General features: G+C 43.2%; 2 protein-coding genes across 7 annotated transcripts; both read left to right on the plus strand.

The window, feature by feature from the left end:
- Positions 1-9: 9 nt before the first annotated feature.
- slc35e4 (solute carrier family 35 member E4) lies at positions 10-5,980 on the plus strand. 2 transcript variants are annotated; one of them, XM_077542998.1, is made up of 3 exons: positions 10-74; positions 2,091-2,701; positions 3,596-5,980. In XM_077542998.1, the coding sequence occupies exons 1-3, from the start codon at positions 22-24 to the stop codon at positions 4,096-4,098; spliced, it is 1,167 nt and encodes a 388-aa protein (XP_077399124.1). In that variant the 5' UTR covers positions 10-21; the 3' UTR covers positions 4,099-5,980. The 2 variants fall into 2 exon arrangements, with proteins under 2 accessions (XP_077399124.1, XP_077399125.1); XM_077542999.1 differs by lacking the exon at positions 10-74 and adding an exon at positions 588-861.
- Positions 5,981-6,184: 204 nt separating this feature from the next.
- On the plus strand, positions 6,185-11,839 carry smtna (smoothelin a). Of its 5 annotated transcripts, XM_077542387.1 has the most exons (11): positions 6,185-6,334; positions 6,601-6,675; positions 7,687-7,957; positions 8,746-8,900; positions 9,190-9,308; positions 9,530-9,605; positions 9,681-9,812; positions 9,896-9,917; positions 11,071-11,185; positions 11,259-11,410; positions 11,511-11,839. In XM_077542387.1, the coding sequence occupies exons 4-11, from the start codon at positions 8,882-8,884 to the stop codon at positions 11,656-11,658; spliced, it is 783 nt and encodes a 260-aa protein (XP_077398513.1). In that variant the 5' UTR covers positions 6,185-6,334; positions 6,601-6,675; positions 7,687-7,957; positions 8,746-8,881; the 3' UTR covers positions 11,659-11,839. The 5 variants fall into 5 exon arrangements, with proteins under 5 accessions (XP_077398513.1, XP_077398515.1, XP_077398511.1 ...); XM_077542389.1 differs by lacking the exon at positions 7,687-7,957 and having other exon boundaries at positions 9,123-9,308; XM_077542385.1 differs by lacking the exon at positions 7,687-7,957.
- The last annotated feature ends 1,808 nt before the right edge of the window (positions 11,840-13,647 follow it).

The raw sequence follows: 13,647 nt of genomic DNA on the forward strand, positions 1-13,647 counted from the left end.
TGTGTTGTGTCAGTTGAGAAGATGGCACGTAAGGGAGATTTTCTGGAAGTTAGAAATAATTTGCATTTCAACAGGTAAATTGATTTAAAAATTGGTGGAAATTCATAACATGATCATTGTGGGACTGGCATACTGACAATTTAGTGCTTTTTGCATAGCATAATGTAGAGCTGATTTTAGCTATTAGGCTAGTTATTATGTTTTAATTACTCGAAGACAAATCCCTCTATCAAACTCGATGATGGATGTTTGGTTCCTAGTCTGTCCTTTATTAAGTGGTTATTTCTATGACAAGCAGTCTTGCGATTTCTCAGAAAAACTGTTTGACTTCTGAGGAAAATCTGGCGGAAGATTATTCTTGGTTTGTCTTAATTCTGGCACTTAAAAACACAACAAGATGCGTTATCTGTTGATAATTGATAATCATTTAATTTTCCAATTTTTTGCTGCATACTGACGTGGAAGACTCCTTGACTGGGTTAGCTTTTGACCTGCACCCCTGGCTGCAAAATGGCGCGCTGCCCCTTTAAGAAAACAAAAACACACACACACACACACGCAATGCAGTCGACGTTTTTTTTGTTTTTTTTTAGTCCGCCCGGATGCAGTCAGTGAGGTTCAGATGTTGTCCAACCGTCTCTTGACTCAATGCGCTGGCTAGTGGAAGAACAAAATAACGAGCGGCGAAATTTGTATGTTTGGGGGGGAGACGCGCTGGAACGAGAGTGTGTGGCAGTCGACGTCACGAACCCGGAAGTACAAGGCTAAACTGTTTTTTGATAGGCTGTTAGCTAGCCACGAGCTAACGTTAGCATGACAACACGAACGTGGGGAGCCCGGCACCTTGAAAAGGTCAAATAGGTAAGCGTTCAGAGTTTTATAGTCAACAAACTACTGTTGTATTTTATATACATCTTTAGCGTTTAACACGCGGTGTATCAAACCACGTTTATTTGAAGCGGCGCGAATAATCGTTAGATGAAAGCTGTTTAACGTTAAAAACAATCTAATATTTACTAATCTGCTGTTGTTAAAATATGATTCTGGGAGACTTCTGCAAGTTTTGTAGGTAATAAACATGAGCTGCTATTCAACTACGGAGTTTCTATGGACGGTCATTCGGTGTCATTCCTCCCATTACGTCATTCGCGTTCTTTTCCGTTCTGGCGTGTCAGGGGCAGAGTTTGGTCCGGTCGGCAAACAATTTAGGAACCTTAGAGCAACGTTTCCAGTCTTTTCTGGTTCTTGTGTGTTTTTCTGGGATGTAACGCATACAGTCTTACCAGACATGTTGTTACGTAATTGGACACGTCATCAAAGTCATCAAAATAAAAGCACGTGGGCAGGTGCAAAAGAGAAGATTCCAGTACAGTACTGCATTCTCAGTTTTCTCAAAATTTTATTTTAAAAAGATGCCAGGGGTCTCAAAGAGATATATCTACCTTACTTTTTTTTAAACACGGATCACGAATTATAATTTAGAACAGACTGACCCTTTTTAGTTTTGTTTTGAGTCTTATAATGGCACTCAAGCGTCCTCCATCTTCTTTGGCTTCTGGAAGTGAAACTGAAGCCAGATGAAGATCCTGACCATTTAGGACAAAATAAAGCCCTATGGTTTTCGAAGGACAGAATGGGCTTTTTGCACAAATCTACTACTTCTTGAATTCAGCACCACTCTTTCATTTTCTGTCTTTTATGATTGGACAAAGTGATTCATTTAGGTGTGCCTGACCTCAGTAACCGCAACAACAATGGCCAAACACACCTGGATGAATCAAGTTTGTCCACTCATGAAATACAGTAAATGAAGGAGTAGTATCAAGTTCAGGAAGTAGTGGATTTGTGCAAAGAGCCCATTACAAATCTAAAGTGATGCAACACTTCCATCTACTGGCATTTGTTTGTCATTGTAGTGATGTAGAAGCTTGAACTGGGTGTGCCTCTTCCGCGCCAGCCACACTCATTGGTGGCAGTAATTTGGTGGATTTCAGTTGGCAAATATAAATGTCCACAGCAGCAAATAAGTTTAAAGTCAAATTTCCGTAATCCGTCCCCTTTAATGTATTGTAACAACGCTTCCTCAACAGCGAGCACGATGATCCCATCATGACCCACACCGATGGCTTCTCCAAGTACGAGGCGAGCGCACAACCGGAAGGCAGGAGAAGACCCCCCACCGAGACGCTCCACCTGCTCTCTGCGGTCATTGTCTGGCTAGTGACTGGCACCACAATTTCCAGCCTCAACAAATGGATCTTTGCCGTGTACAACTTCAGGTACCCCCTGCTGCTGTCGGCTCTGCACATGTTAACGGCCATCGTGGTGGACTACGGCTTGATCAAACTGCGAGTGACCAACCACCAGGGGGCCGCGGAGCAGGACTTGACCCCCGGGGCTAAATGTAAAGTCTTCCTGCTGAGTCTTACGTTTTGCGCCAGCATCGCCTTCGGGAACATGGGTCTCAACTATGTACAGCTGTCCTTCGCGCAAATGATCTATACCACCACGCCGCTCTTCACTCTGGCCATCTCCACTCTGATCCTGGGCAAGCAACATCACATCCTCAAGTACACGGCCATGATGCCCATCTGCCTGGGGGCCTCCTTCAGCATCATGGGGGAGGTCGAGTACGACCAGACCGGCTGCCTGTTTGTCATCGCAGCCACCATGTTTAGGGGCGTCAAATCCATTCAACAGAGTAAGATCTTTTTTTTTTTTTAAATAAATTTTATCTGTCTCCTGCAATTCCATTCAAGAAAGCTATTGGACTTAGCCAGGGATGTACAAAGTATGGCTCATTTCATTCTTCAATCTGGCCCACTGAGCACTTACAGATCAAGAGTGGGGTAATATTGGTTGCATTCATTTAGATGGTTTATCATCAGCTTGGTAAAATAACATTTATCTTTAAAAAAAATTAAATGGTGTCACATAATGGGTTAATTAGCCAATTATGTGTGTGTGTGTGTGTGTAATTTTTTTTTAAAGCTAGAATTTTTTATATATATATATATATATATATATAGCTCGACTTTTTTTAGGAACTCAACATTTTTGTCTAAAAATTGCATTTAGAATTTGAGGCTTCTTAAGGGAGCTAACTCTGAGAAGGAAGTGAAGAAACAATTTAAGAAAGCATTAGCCTTTTGCGTTCCCTTTCGCAATATAAGTTATGTTTTTCCTCTGTTTGTAACTTTCCTACAAAAAAAAAGTAATCGCAGAACAAATTGTGTCCACAACTGGTATTGGCAACTGTGGTGCAGCTTTCGGGCTGTATCGCTGTCACAAAAAAAGTTCCAGCAGTGAAGTGGTGGGACAGTGACACATTCCTCTGTGGAATTAATGTCATGTGGACTGATAGCTCCTTCGCTAAATGTAACCAATGTTCACATTCATCTCATGTTCTTTTGAAACATTTGCCACAGGCTCAACCTATTTAGGTTTCATGTTCTTGAACAGGAGCGTAGTTTGTGAGTAGATTAGTTCCTGTAATATGTGCCGCAGGCAGCTGCAAAAAAAAGAAGTGCAAGGCAGCATAATGACATGATTGTCATAGTTTTCTGTTCACAAGCGAACTATGGTTCCCCCTCAGGCATCCTCCTCCAGGAGGAGAAGATCAACTCGGTGTTCCTGCTCTACTTGATGTCCATCCCCAGCTTCTGCATCCTGGCCGTGGCGGCCCTGGCGCTGGAGAACTGGGCCCTGCTGGAGTCGCCCCTGCACTACGACCGGCGCCTGTGGGTCTTCATCCTGCTCAGCTGCCTGGGCTCGGTCCTGTACAACCTGGCCAGCAGCTGCGTCATCACGCTCACGTCGGCCGTCACCCTCCACATCCTGGGCAACCTGAGCGTGGTGGGCAACCTGCTGCTGTCCCAGCTGCTCTTCGGCAGCCAGCTGTCCTCGCTGAGCTGCGCCGGCATCGCGCTCACGCTCTCCGGCATGCTCATCTACCAGAACTCGGAGCTCATCGTCGACTACATGGACGCGCGCAGGGCCAAAATGGAGGCTTCGCGAGGGGAGATCAAAATGGATGCCGCTGAAATGAGATGTCACCGGCAAAGAACAGAGGAGGATAAAGGGGAAAAGAACGAGTGAAGTTTTGCTGAAGAAGTGGAGAGCAGCTGACCTGTATAAGGCGATCCTCACTGATGATGTGCCGGAGTACAGGAATCAACCACTATTTCAAGCAATCACATTTTTTGGGAAATTGATTGGTTTTTTTTTTTTCAGAATAGGTGGGGAATTGTGCCAATTCTACTGACCGGAAGTGGTGACCTTTGTTTTATTTATTTTATTTTATCCTGAACAGTTACCACTCCTCCTACCTACTCCTCCGTTTGAATGCAACTCCGACCCACAGGTGGTTGTTTAGACTGACTGACTCCACTGTGAAGCAAACGTTGATATTTGAAGCCGGACGCTTCAGCACTGTGTACAATGGATTGTTACACAACGCCGTGGTTCTTGATCTTAAATGGGTGACTAGAATTTTGGCAGCTTTTCCCCCAGTAAAGACAGTTTGTGGCGAATGATGCACAACTTCCCTTCCCACACAACAAGCACGTGTTTAAGTATACTTAGGCCAAGGCACATTTTATATTTAGAAAAATATCAAGGCACACCACTTAACAAAAATATGTCATAAAGCATTTGTATTAAAATGCTGACATAAATAGATGAACAAAGATGTATTGTTTCTAGATAGGAATGATAATTTTCTGACCATTTGAGTGAAACTGGATTATTTTCTGTGGCCCAGTAGTTGGGCAATAAGGCCATAACGAGTGTCAATCAAAAAGAAGATGGAGCTGACCTCAAAGCTTCCATTTTGAACCCTAGCTACACAGAGGACATTTATATTTGGACACATCGTCCAAACTGGACTTCTGATGGGCAGTGACAATGCCTCTTTAAATATAGTTTATGAATATTTTTCTTCAATGTTAATTTTGCCTCCATCCTCTTATTTAAACAAAAAAAAAAAGTATTTATTTTTGAATGTTCATAGCATTTTGAAATGTTGTCTTGCACAAGTGTTAGCGTTGCTGTTATTGTCGCACGGATTGCTGAATGCAGCTTCTCTTGAAGGCAAATGTCCCAGGATGTTGGTAGAGATTCCTTCTCCACATGTAAGTGTGTGTGTACGAGCAAAATGTTTACTTTTGTTTGCGTTTATTATATTGCACTGCGGTGTCAAACTGGTTACACGCCAGAGGATCGCCAAAGCCAATCTTGTCATAGTTTATTTCATTTAACTCTTAATACTAATTGACAAAATGACCGTCTGAATAGTTGTGTATGCTGCAACTAAAAAAATTGTACATTGTGCAAAAACTGAATTTAGTTCGGTAGTTTAATTAAAAAAATTAAACTCCTCAAAAGTTCTGAGTGCAATAAAGGACTGCCCCTATATGTCAAAATTGGAAGTAAACCTTGATTCAGATCAGAATCTATTTAAAATGTACGCATTTTCAGTAAATTCACTTTTGTACCATATAATTTAAGAGGCACATTTACCGGTATGTTTAGGATGCCTCATACATACGTAAACTGTTTAAATACATTGTAGTTACTTAGATGGTTTGAGCTATAAAATATATATATATATATATATATATATATAGAAAAGGTTTCAGGCTTATCAATCTACATGTTCAAGACTATTGAATACCTCAAGCAGCTTTTGTTACACGCCACTGAGAAGATGAAAGTAGAACTGCTTAAGTGACATGTTACAAGCACGCATGTTCATCTTTGGGTTACTCTAATAGTGCACTGTTGAGGTTCCAAGCTGCTGGTTGGATGTACTTGTTGTTTTATTATTATTTACATAATGTGTTTTTTATTGTCCGGAGTGGCGGGGCAACTGGTTTGAAATTCCTTCAGGCCTTATTATTGAGAGATGTTCTTTAGAAGAGAGATTTGCCATTTTGTTTGTTTCTTCATTAGAAATAAAGGAACTGGTTCAAACACCTCAGTTTGAATTTATTTATTTTGTCCAATTGTGTAGGGTTTTTTTTTTTTTACCAGATAATTGGTTTTAGCAATATGTATGCGGTGACATTAAACATACTAAAACCACAAGGGACCAGTAACACGAGGAATGTCCTAAAAGTGGAACACTAACCCTCTAACTAATGCCTCAACAAAACTGGACATAGATGTAATGTTTTTCTTTCTTTCCTGATGTTACCACCAAAGTTTGGATGATAGTAATAAGTGTCATAACGATAAAGTCAGACATTTTTGTGACGCGACGTATCGGACGGCTTATTATGAGCAATGCGATAAGATGTTAGTTTTTCCTTCTTCCGTTAGGTGTCGACAAAGGGTGAGTAGTTTTATTTTTATTTACCAAACTATTTAAATAAACGTCTGTTCAGTCAGTTATATGTAGTACAAGTATCATCCACTAGCTTGTTTTAGCTACGTGTAAAACTAAACGTTTATACGTTAACGTAACGTAAATAAAACTGTAAGTTAATACCCCTCAATTAAAAAAAACTACCGTATATTAAAACGAAACAACACTAAAATTGGTATATTTGATGATCAACCAAAATGTGTGTGCCTTTTTTTTCTTCGTCACCACGAAAGGTGAGCAAAAAGAACGACATGAAATTTAACGTGGCAGCGGGAAGGTGTCTGGCTGAAACGCACCGCCATCTTGGGGTGAGTAGTGTTTTTCATTGAATTTGTATTTATTTAAAGTGGGTATTTCTTACATTTATGTACTTATATGACAGTTAACCTGACCTGAGCATCCACATAAAGAGTTCTGGGTCTGTTTTGGTGGTGGTGGTGGGGGGGGGGGGGGACTGCTATGTGAACGTAGCCATAGTCAGTGGATTAAAACAAGGTAAACAATTATAAAAATTCCCACCGCCATTAATGTGAGCTATAAATTTACTGTGCATACCGTCTTTTCAGTGAGCATTATTTAGAGGGTGTTCACTTTAGAATGTTAACATTATTAACATTTTTAATTCTTTATTTTATATTTTAACCATGTTGAATTTAGTTATAGATGTGTAGAGCAGGGGTAATAATGTTAAACTCAATATAACCCGACCTTAACCTATCTGGTATTGGGGGGGAGTGGGGTGGGGTGGAGACACCGTCTCCGCCCTGCAGCTCCCCTCCAAATTTTAATGCACCACACAACTGGGGGGGGGGGGGGGGGCATCGGTTGTCCGTGTGTCCCCGGGGTCTGGGGTCGGGGGCTGGGGGGCTATCGGTTGGTGGGGGTGGGGGCGGGGGCGGCTTGGTTGGTGGGGGGGGTTGTGGTGGGGGTGCTGGGGTGGGGAGGGTGTCTGGGGATTTGGGGACCTGGGGGCGGTTGGGGCTGGGTTGGGGTGGGGGGGTGTTGGGGCGCGGGGGTTGTGGGCCGGTGGGGTGCCTGGTGGGCCTGCAGTGCCCCGTCCTGCTGCGTTGGGTTGGGGGCGCGGGCCGCGTTGGGGTGGGGGGCGCTCCTGCTCCGGGGTTTGCTCTCCGGCCGGTGACCCCTGCGGGGCCCGGGGGTCGTCCTTTGGCGCGGCCGCGGCCTGGGGGGCCCTGAGGTGTTGCGCTTGCTCTGTCCTGGCGGGGGTCGACGGCTCCCCTCTTTGGTGGAGATTTTCATGCATGCTAGATCCACCACACCAGCATCTATCGAGACTCAGACACAATTTGTTTCTCCCTCAGGTCATTGATTCGGTGGAGGCTGGTGTCTGTGGATCTCACTCTGCTTCGTCTGTCCTTTCTACCTTTCCTCAGTTTCTCCTTTGGGCCCTTGAGGTTTCCCTGATTTGTTGGAGTTTAGATGTCTCTGGGGTTGGTGAAGGTTAGTGGCCCGGTGGGTGGTGTCTGGTCGGTGCTGGGCTTCGCTTTTCTTTCTTTTCTTTGGTCCCCCTTCGGGTCTCCTGGTGGCCCCACGACTCTGGCTGGATTTTGGAGTGTTCGGTTTAGGTGAACGGTATGGGAATTCTTCTTCTTATTATTTTTTCTTTCTCACGCACGCACGCACGCACACACACACACGCACGCACGCACAAACACACATACAAAAAAAAAAAAAAAAAAAGGGAGAACAATGATGATGACATTTCAAATGATCAATACTGAGATCTCCCAGAGAAGAAGAAAAAAAAAAAAAACTATCTGGTATCTTGTTTTTGTCTAAAATTTATTTTCAGTGTCCTGCGTGAGAAAGTTCAATCTGTTTACTGAGATTCTGTTTTGAGGAAGTGCACACTGGGAACATATTCTGTTTTGAGAAAATGCACACTGAGAATATATTTTGTCTAAAAGATGAAGACAGGTGCAAGCTGGCGTACTGAGATTCTGTTTTGTTCTCACAAACATAGCATATTGTGAGAACCAATCAGTTATTCTTATTCATGGGAGGAGAAGAGGCGTTTCTGTACAAACTGGGATTGTAATAAAGGGCTGTCTGTCATGGGGGAGGAGACACATTTTTGGATGAAACTGTTTTGGTGATATTCAATTATGTGACCGGAGATCTCTGGAATAAATCATCCTTGCAAGGACCCTGTTCACGGAAATCTCATCATTTGATTTATTTGAACACGCAAAAGTTTATAATTTTAAGGATTTGTCAACAAGAATTATCCAATCACATTAAATATTACTGAGCACACACCTACTACCATCTAATGTAGCTAAAGATATCTAAATAGATAACAGTGATGTACAATATGATACAATGGAAAAGAAAAAAAAAAGTTTAAACTGTTTTAACAGGCAGGATCCAAACTAGAGGAAGATGAGCAAGACGGATGGCGCTTCTCCTTCCTTTCTTAGGTGATTCATGTAAGCGTCCTCCTTCCAAACATGCATTACAGTGAAGAGCAATGCTCAAGTCAGAGGAAAGCAGTGAATGAAAGACCTTCAATCAGGTGAGAACCTCCTGCATGGAGCTTTAATGCTCTAATGTCATTATTCTCGCACCCATTGCTTTATTAGGGCTTTCCCTGGACTCCCTTATCTGATTCTTGCCCTCGCTCTGCTCCATTACTATATTTGTACGTGTTTTCAAAACACTGGGCCAGTCGCTGCAGTGACGCCGAGAGCCACTTCTGCATGTTTCCTCTCAGTTTACATTCTTTGTACTAACACAGGCTGAAGACGGAGGGGATGCCGGGAATGTCCCATTTGTATCCCCACGCCATTTCTTTCATACATTAGAACATTATAATCTGGCCTCAGCGATGGAGCGGACGCCTCAATATGAGCACGGACCGACTGCGAGCGTGACCAGCGAGCAACTTGCTGCCATTGACGATGAGGACGTTCTCAACAAGATGGTGAGCGAGTATGTATAGTCTTCTAGTACAGGCTATAACATTAGCCACACCCATTTGAATGTCACTATATGTTATGCACGCCATAGAAAAATAACACCTTATTTGAAGAAAAGAAGAATAATAATAAAAATAAATGATTAAAGTTTATATACAAATTTAAGAATTCACATTCTGAAATCATGAACCCAAATTCAATACCCAAACTTCTTTTGTTTTTTTAGTTGGACAACGCTACTGAATTTGAAGAGCGCCGACTCATCCGTGCTGCGTTGAGGGACCTGCTGAAGAAGAAGCGAGGTGAGCTCAACTCTGGGAGATGCATAGCTCCATAAACGTAACATACATGACGCGACGTTCCAATCTCTTCGTCAGACAAGCGGGAGCAGGAGCGAGGGTCCCGGCAGCAGGACCTGAGGCAGCAGGGCCTGAGGAAAGGAGGCGCACCTGGTGGGGGGGTCGTGGGCGCAGCGAGGGCACCCATCAACCAGCAGCCTACGACAAACAGTGAATCATATCTTCCAAGATGCTCTTTCAGTGTTGTTGCAGGAGTTTTTGCAAGATTTGATTATTTTAATGCTTTTTTTCAGCCTCCTGCATGACAACAGGCGGGTGAGTCACATGGTGCAAAGGCACTATCAATTCTCACATATCAACTTTTAACAACACATATTAAAGGCTATTATTAGGGGGCGGCATTTATTTGGAGCAATTTATTTCAAATTAAATTAAATTATGATTAAAGAATTCAAATTAAATTATTAAAATTATAATTAAATAAAATATCATTTGAAAATAATAATAAAAATTACATTTAAAGATTAAATGAGATATTTTTCCCCAACTAACACTAAAGTTATTCACACTTGCCATTTAATTTTCCTGAGGAATGTGTTTAGTTGAGGTCAGGCATTTATTCGAGTGGGTGACAGGGTGATTCATTGGGGCATCCATCCATGAGTGCACAGGCAACTATTTGAGGAAATATTAATATAGGGGGGAAAAAATATGGTAATACTGTACAATTGTTTTCAAATGAAATCACACCTAGCAATTATTTGGCATGCAGTCTCACAATTCTTAAAAAAATGCTTTTGGTTATTTGGGGTAGGCATCTATTTTAGCAGTTTTTTTATTATTATAATTATTTTTTTATTTTTTTAAACACTTGCAATTTGGGGCACAACATCTAATAGGATGGTGGTCGCTATTAGATGAAAAACAGTTGTCCTCATTTTTTTCTCTACAGGTTATCATGTCAATTTTAATTAGAAAAAAATTATCATTGGATCAATTGGCAGACCGTATAAATTCGAGGAGAGACCACTGTATGAGGAAATAAATCATTTATTTTATATGTAAAAAAGTATATTATTCTGGTCTTGTAAAATATGGTCAACCGCATTAAGAAAATGTTTCATATAGGATAATGTCCACAAGTTGCACTTGAATTCCTCCTTTGTGTGTCCAGGGAGTCATCGCTTTACAATGATGTTTGTTTCTACTGTCATGCCATAACACGCATTTGAATCTGAAAATGCTTATAGTCAACTCTTATATTAACGTAGGTTGGTGATAAATTCATAATGAAGAGTAACTATTGGTATGAAAATCACTTCTTGGGCTAAATATAACACAATCGGATGAAAAACCCTAATTGCTGTCTTGAGTGAGTGTGCGGCGTCCCCACGTAATATTTTGCCATGGTAAAACGAGGACCCCCTGGATTTGCTTTGTTATTCAATGTGCAATCTCGACTTCTCAGGAAGGCGAGTCCCGCTCAAGCCGCCCAGAAATGCCCCCCCTCTGCAACACCCAATGCTAAAACCGTCAAACAAATGCTTCTGGACTGGTGCAAAGCCAAAACGGAGCCATATGAGGTCATCATGTTGCCGCTGTCCTCTTCTTGCTCCGCTCTGTCTTTTGTCATCGCAAATGTCTGTGCTCTTTTAGGGGGTGGACATCCGCAACTTCTCCTCCAGCTGGAAGGATGGCATCGCCTTCTGCGCTTTGGTGCACCGCTTCTTTCCCGACGCCTTTGAGTATTCCACCCTGAACCCTCACAAGCCCAGGGACAACTTCCAGCTGGCGTTCAGCACCGCAGAGTGAGCGCTACGTCCTCGTGCCACCGCGTTGTCCGAATGTCCGCTTTGCTTTTTGCACCCTGATTTGATGACTCTGGCGTGGATGCTTCTCCGTCTGCAGGAGGCTGGCTGGATGCCCGCCACTGCTGGACCCAGACGACTTGGTCCGGATGACGGAGCCCGACTGGAAGTGCGTTTACACGTACATCCAGGAGTTCTACCGCTGCCTGGTGGAAAAAGGCCTGGTCAAAACCAAAAAGCGGGCTTAGGGTTTGGCTATTATGGACATTAGCATCAAGTCAAGTAGACACACTCGGTCCGTTTTTAAATACTGCAACGCCACGGCATATCTGGACACTACATTAGGTACACCCACACAGTCTGAATGAGATATGAGAATGCAAACTCTGTCCTTACAAATATAATAAAGTGCACTTTGGATTGACTCTGTCAGAGAGGTATCTAATTAATGACTTTTTTGTACAAGAAGTGGTGTACACATTGATAGTCAGGCCTAATATTTCTAATTTCCGATAAAAGTCAACAACGCTCCAATTATCACGTCTTGAGCAAGTATCTTGTGGGGTGAGGGCTTTTAAAAAGGGAGATGCATTTTATGGCAATGTATTATTATTATTATTTTTTTTTATTAATCCGCTGGTAATAAGTTTTTTTTGTGTGCCAAAAATCACCATCATGTTATTGGACAAAAAATGTACGTTGATGTGAGGGAACATTTTTTTATATATATATAGAAATCCATAGTGGCTTTTTACTAGTTCACCACTCGATGGCGCTAAAGATTACACGCTGTCACTTTAAGTTCAAATGCAACATCATAGATAAGTAAAAAAAAAAATATTTGGATGAAAAATTCTTAGGTCAAAAATCTAATTCAGTTCCTTACCTTTACTCCTGTGTTAGGCTTGCCCACTCACGTGAGTATGTGAGCTAGGAGGGAGGAGGAGCTTGCTGGAGAGGTTGCAGGAGGTAGAGAAGATGAAGATGTTGAGAAGGCTCATAAAGAAGGCGCTGGAGATAGTGAAGCAGGCATTTTATAATAATAAAAAATTAAAGCAGATGAGGTAGAGAGAGTACATAAACTTTCAGGCCGGTCTACTTTTTCGTAGATGATGAGGCCGCAGGAGGTAATGAAACAGTTGATGTTGAGGGCATTGGATCCGGTATGGGATCTGGTAGGGGCCGCTCTACCATCTTGAAGAACCGCTCCAAGTTTGACTGGAAGGAGACCCTCTTTTCTTCCTCCCAAATGTCCTTGTAACAGCGCAGGTTATCCATGACCCCCTTGAAGACCCTCCCGTACCTGGCCGTGTCGGGATCCTCGGCCTGGAACTTGGCCAAGCCTTCCTCTATCAGCAAGAAGCCAGCCGACAAGCTCTTGCATGTGAACCTCTTGGGCTCTGGGCTCGGCGTTTCCTGCTCCTCTCCCTGGCTCTCGTCCGCCTCCTGCTTGGTGCTTACCGGACACTTCCACGACAAACCCTCAGCCAACACTTGTTGGGCACAGCATTTGTCCACCCCCTCCCTGATTACCTCCGCCAAGGCTGCGGGGAATTCACCCCCCGTTTCGTTGTCGCCATTCACGGCGTCACCTTCCACTTTCATGTTGTGCAAATTGGCGCGAGCTTTAAATCGCATAAACCAACCTCTGCTGGCTACGAACGATTTCCCCTCACTGCCTTCTCCCTTTTGACTTTTCAACGTCTCGAAAAGACGCTTCGCCTCTTGTTGGATCAGCACGAGGCTCACAGGAAGACGCCGCTGGTGCTGCTCTTCCAGCCACAGCACCAGTAGTCTTTCCATCTCCATCATCAGACCGCAGTTCTGCTTGCTTATTATGGTCGATTTCATGTGCGGCGATGCCTTCACGTGCTCCAGGATGCGATCTTGATCCTTAATGATAGTAGCGACGGTAGAGCGGCTTAGGTCGAGCACGCGGCCGATGTTTGTCGGCGTTTCTCCCCGTTTCGAGCGCTTCACGATGTCTAACTTCACCTCCATGGTGATGGCTTTCCTTTTCTTCGAAGTGCGGACGTCGGAGGAGTCTGCCTTGACCTTGGGGGGCATGACGACGGATAGAAAGTGACTATGCGGGGAGGAAAAAAAGTAAATGTAAGCACAGCAAACCAAAATGGCGAACGGCGGAAAGTGGGAGCTGTGCTGTAACTTGCTCCTGAGTCACAACGCGACAACGTATTCCGAACTCGATTCTACGACACCGACGTAACTTTTGTACG

Source organism: Vanacampus margaritifer, chromosome 14 (assembly GCF_051991255.1).
Source record: "Vanacampus margaritifer isolate UIUO_Vmar chromosome 14, RoL_Vmar_1.0, whole genome shotgun sequence".
Taxonomy (NCBI): Eukaryota; Metazoa; Chordata; class Actinopteri; order Syngnathiformes; family Syngnathidae; genus Vanacampus; species Vanacampus margaritifer.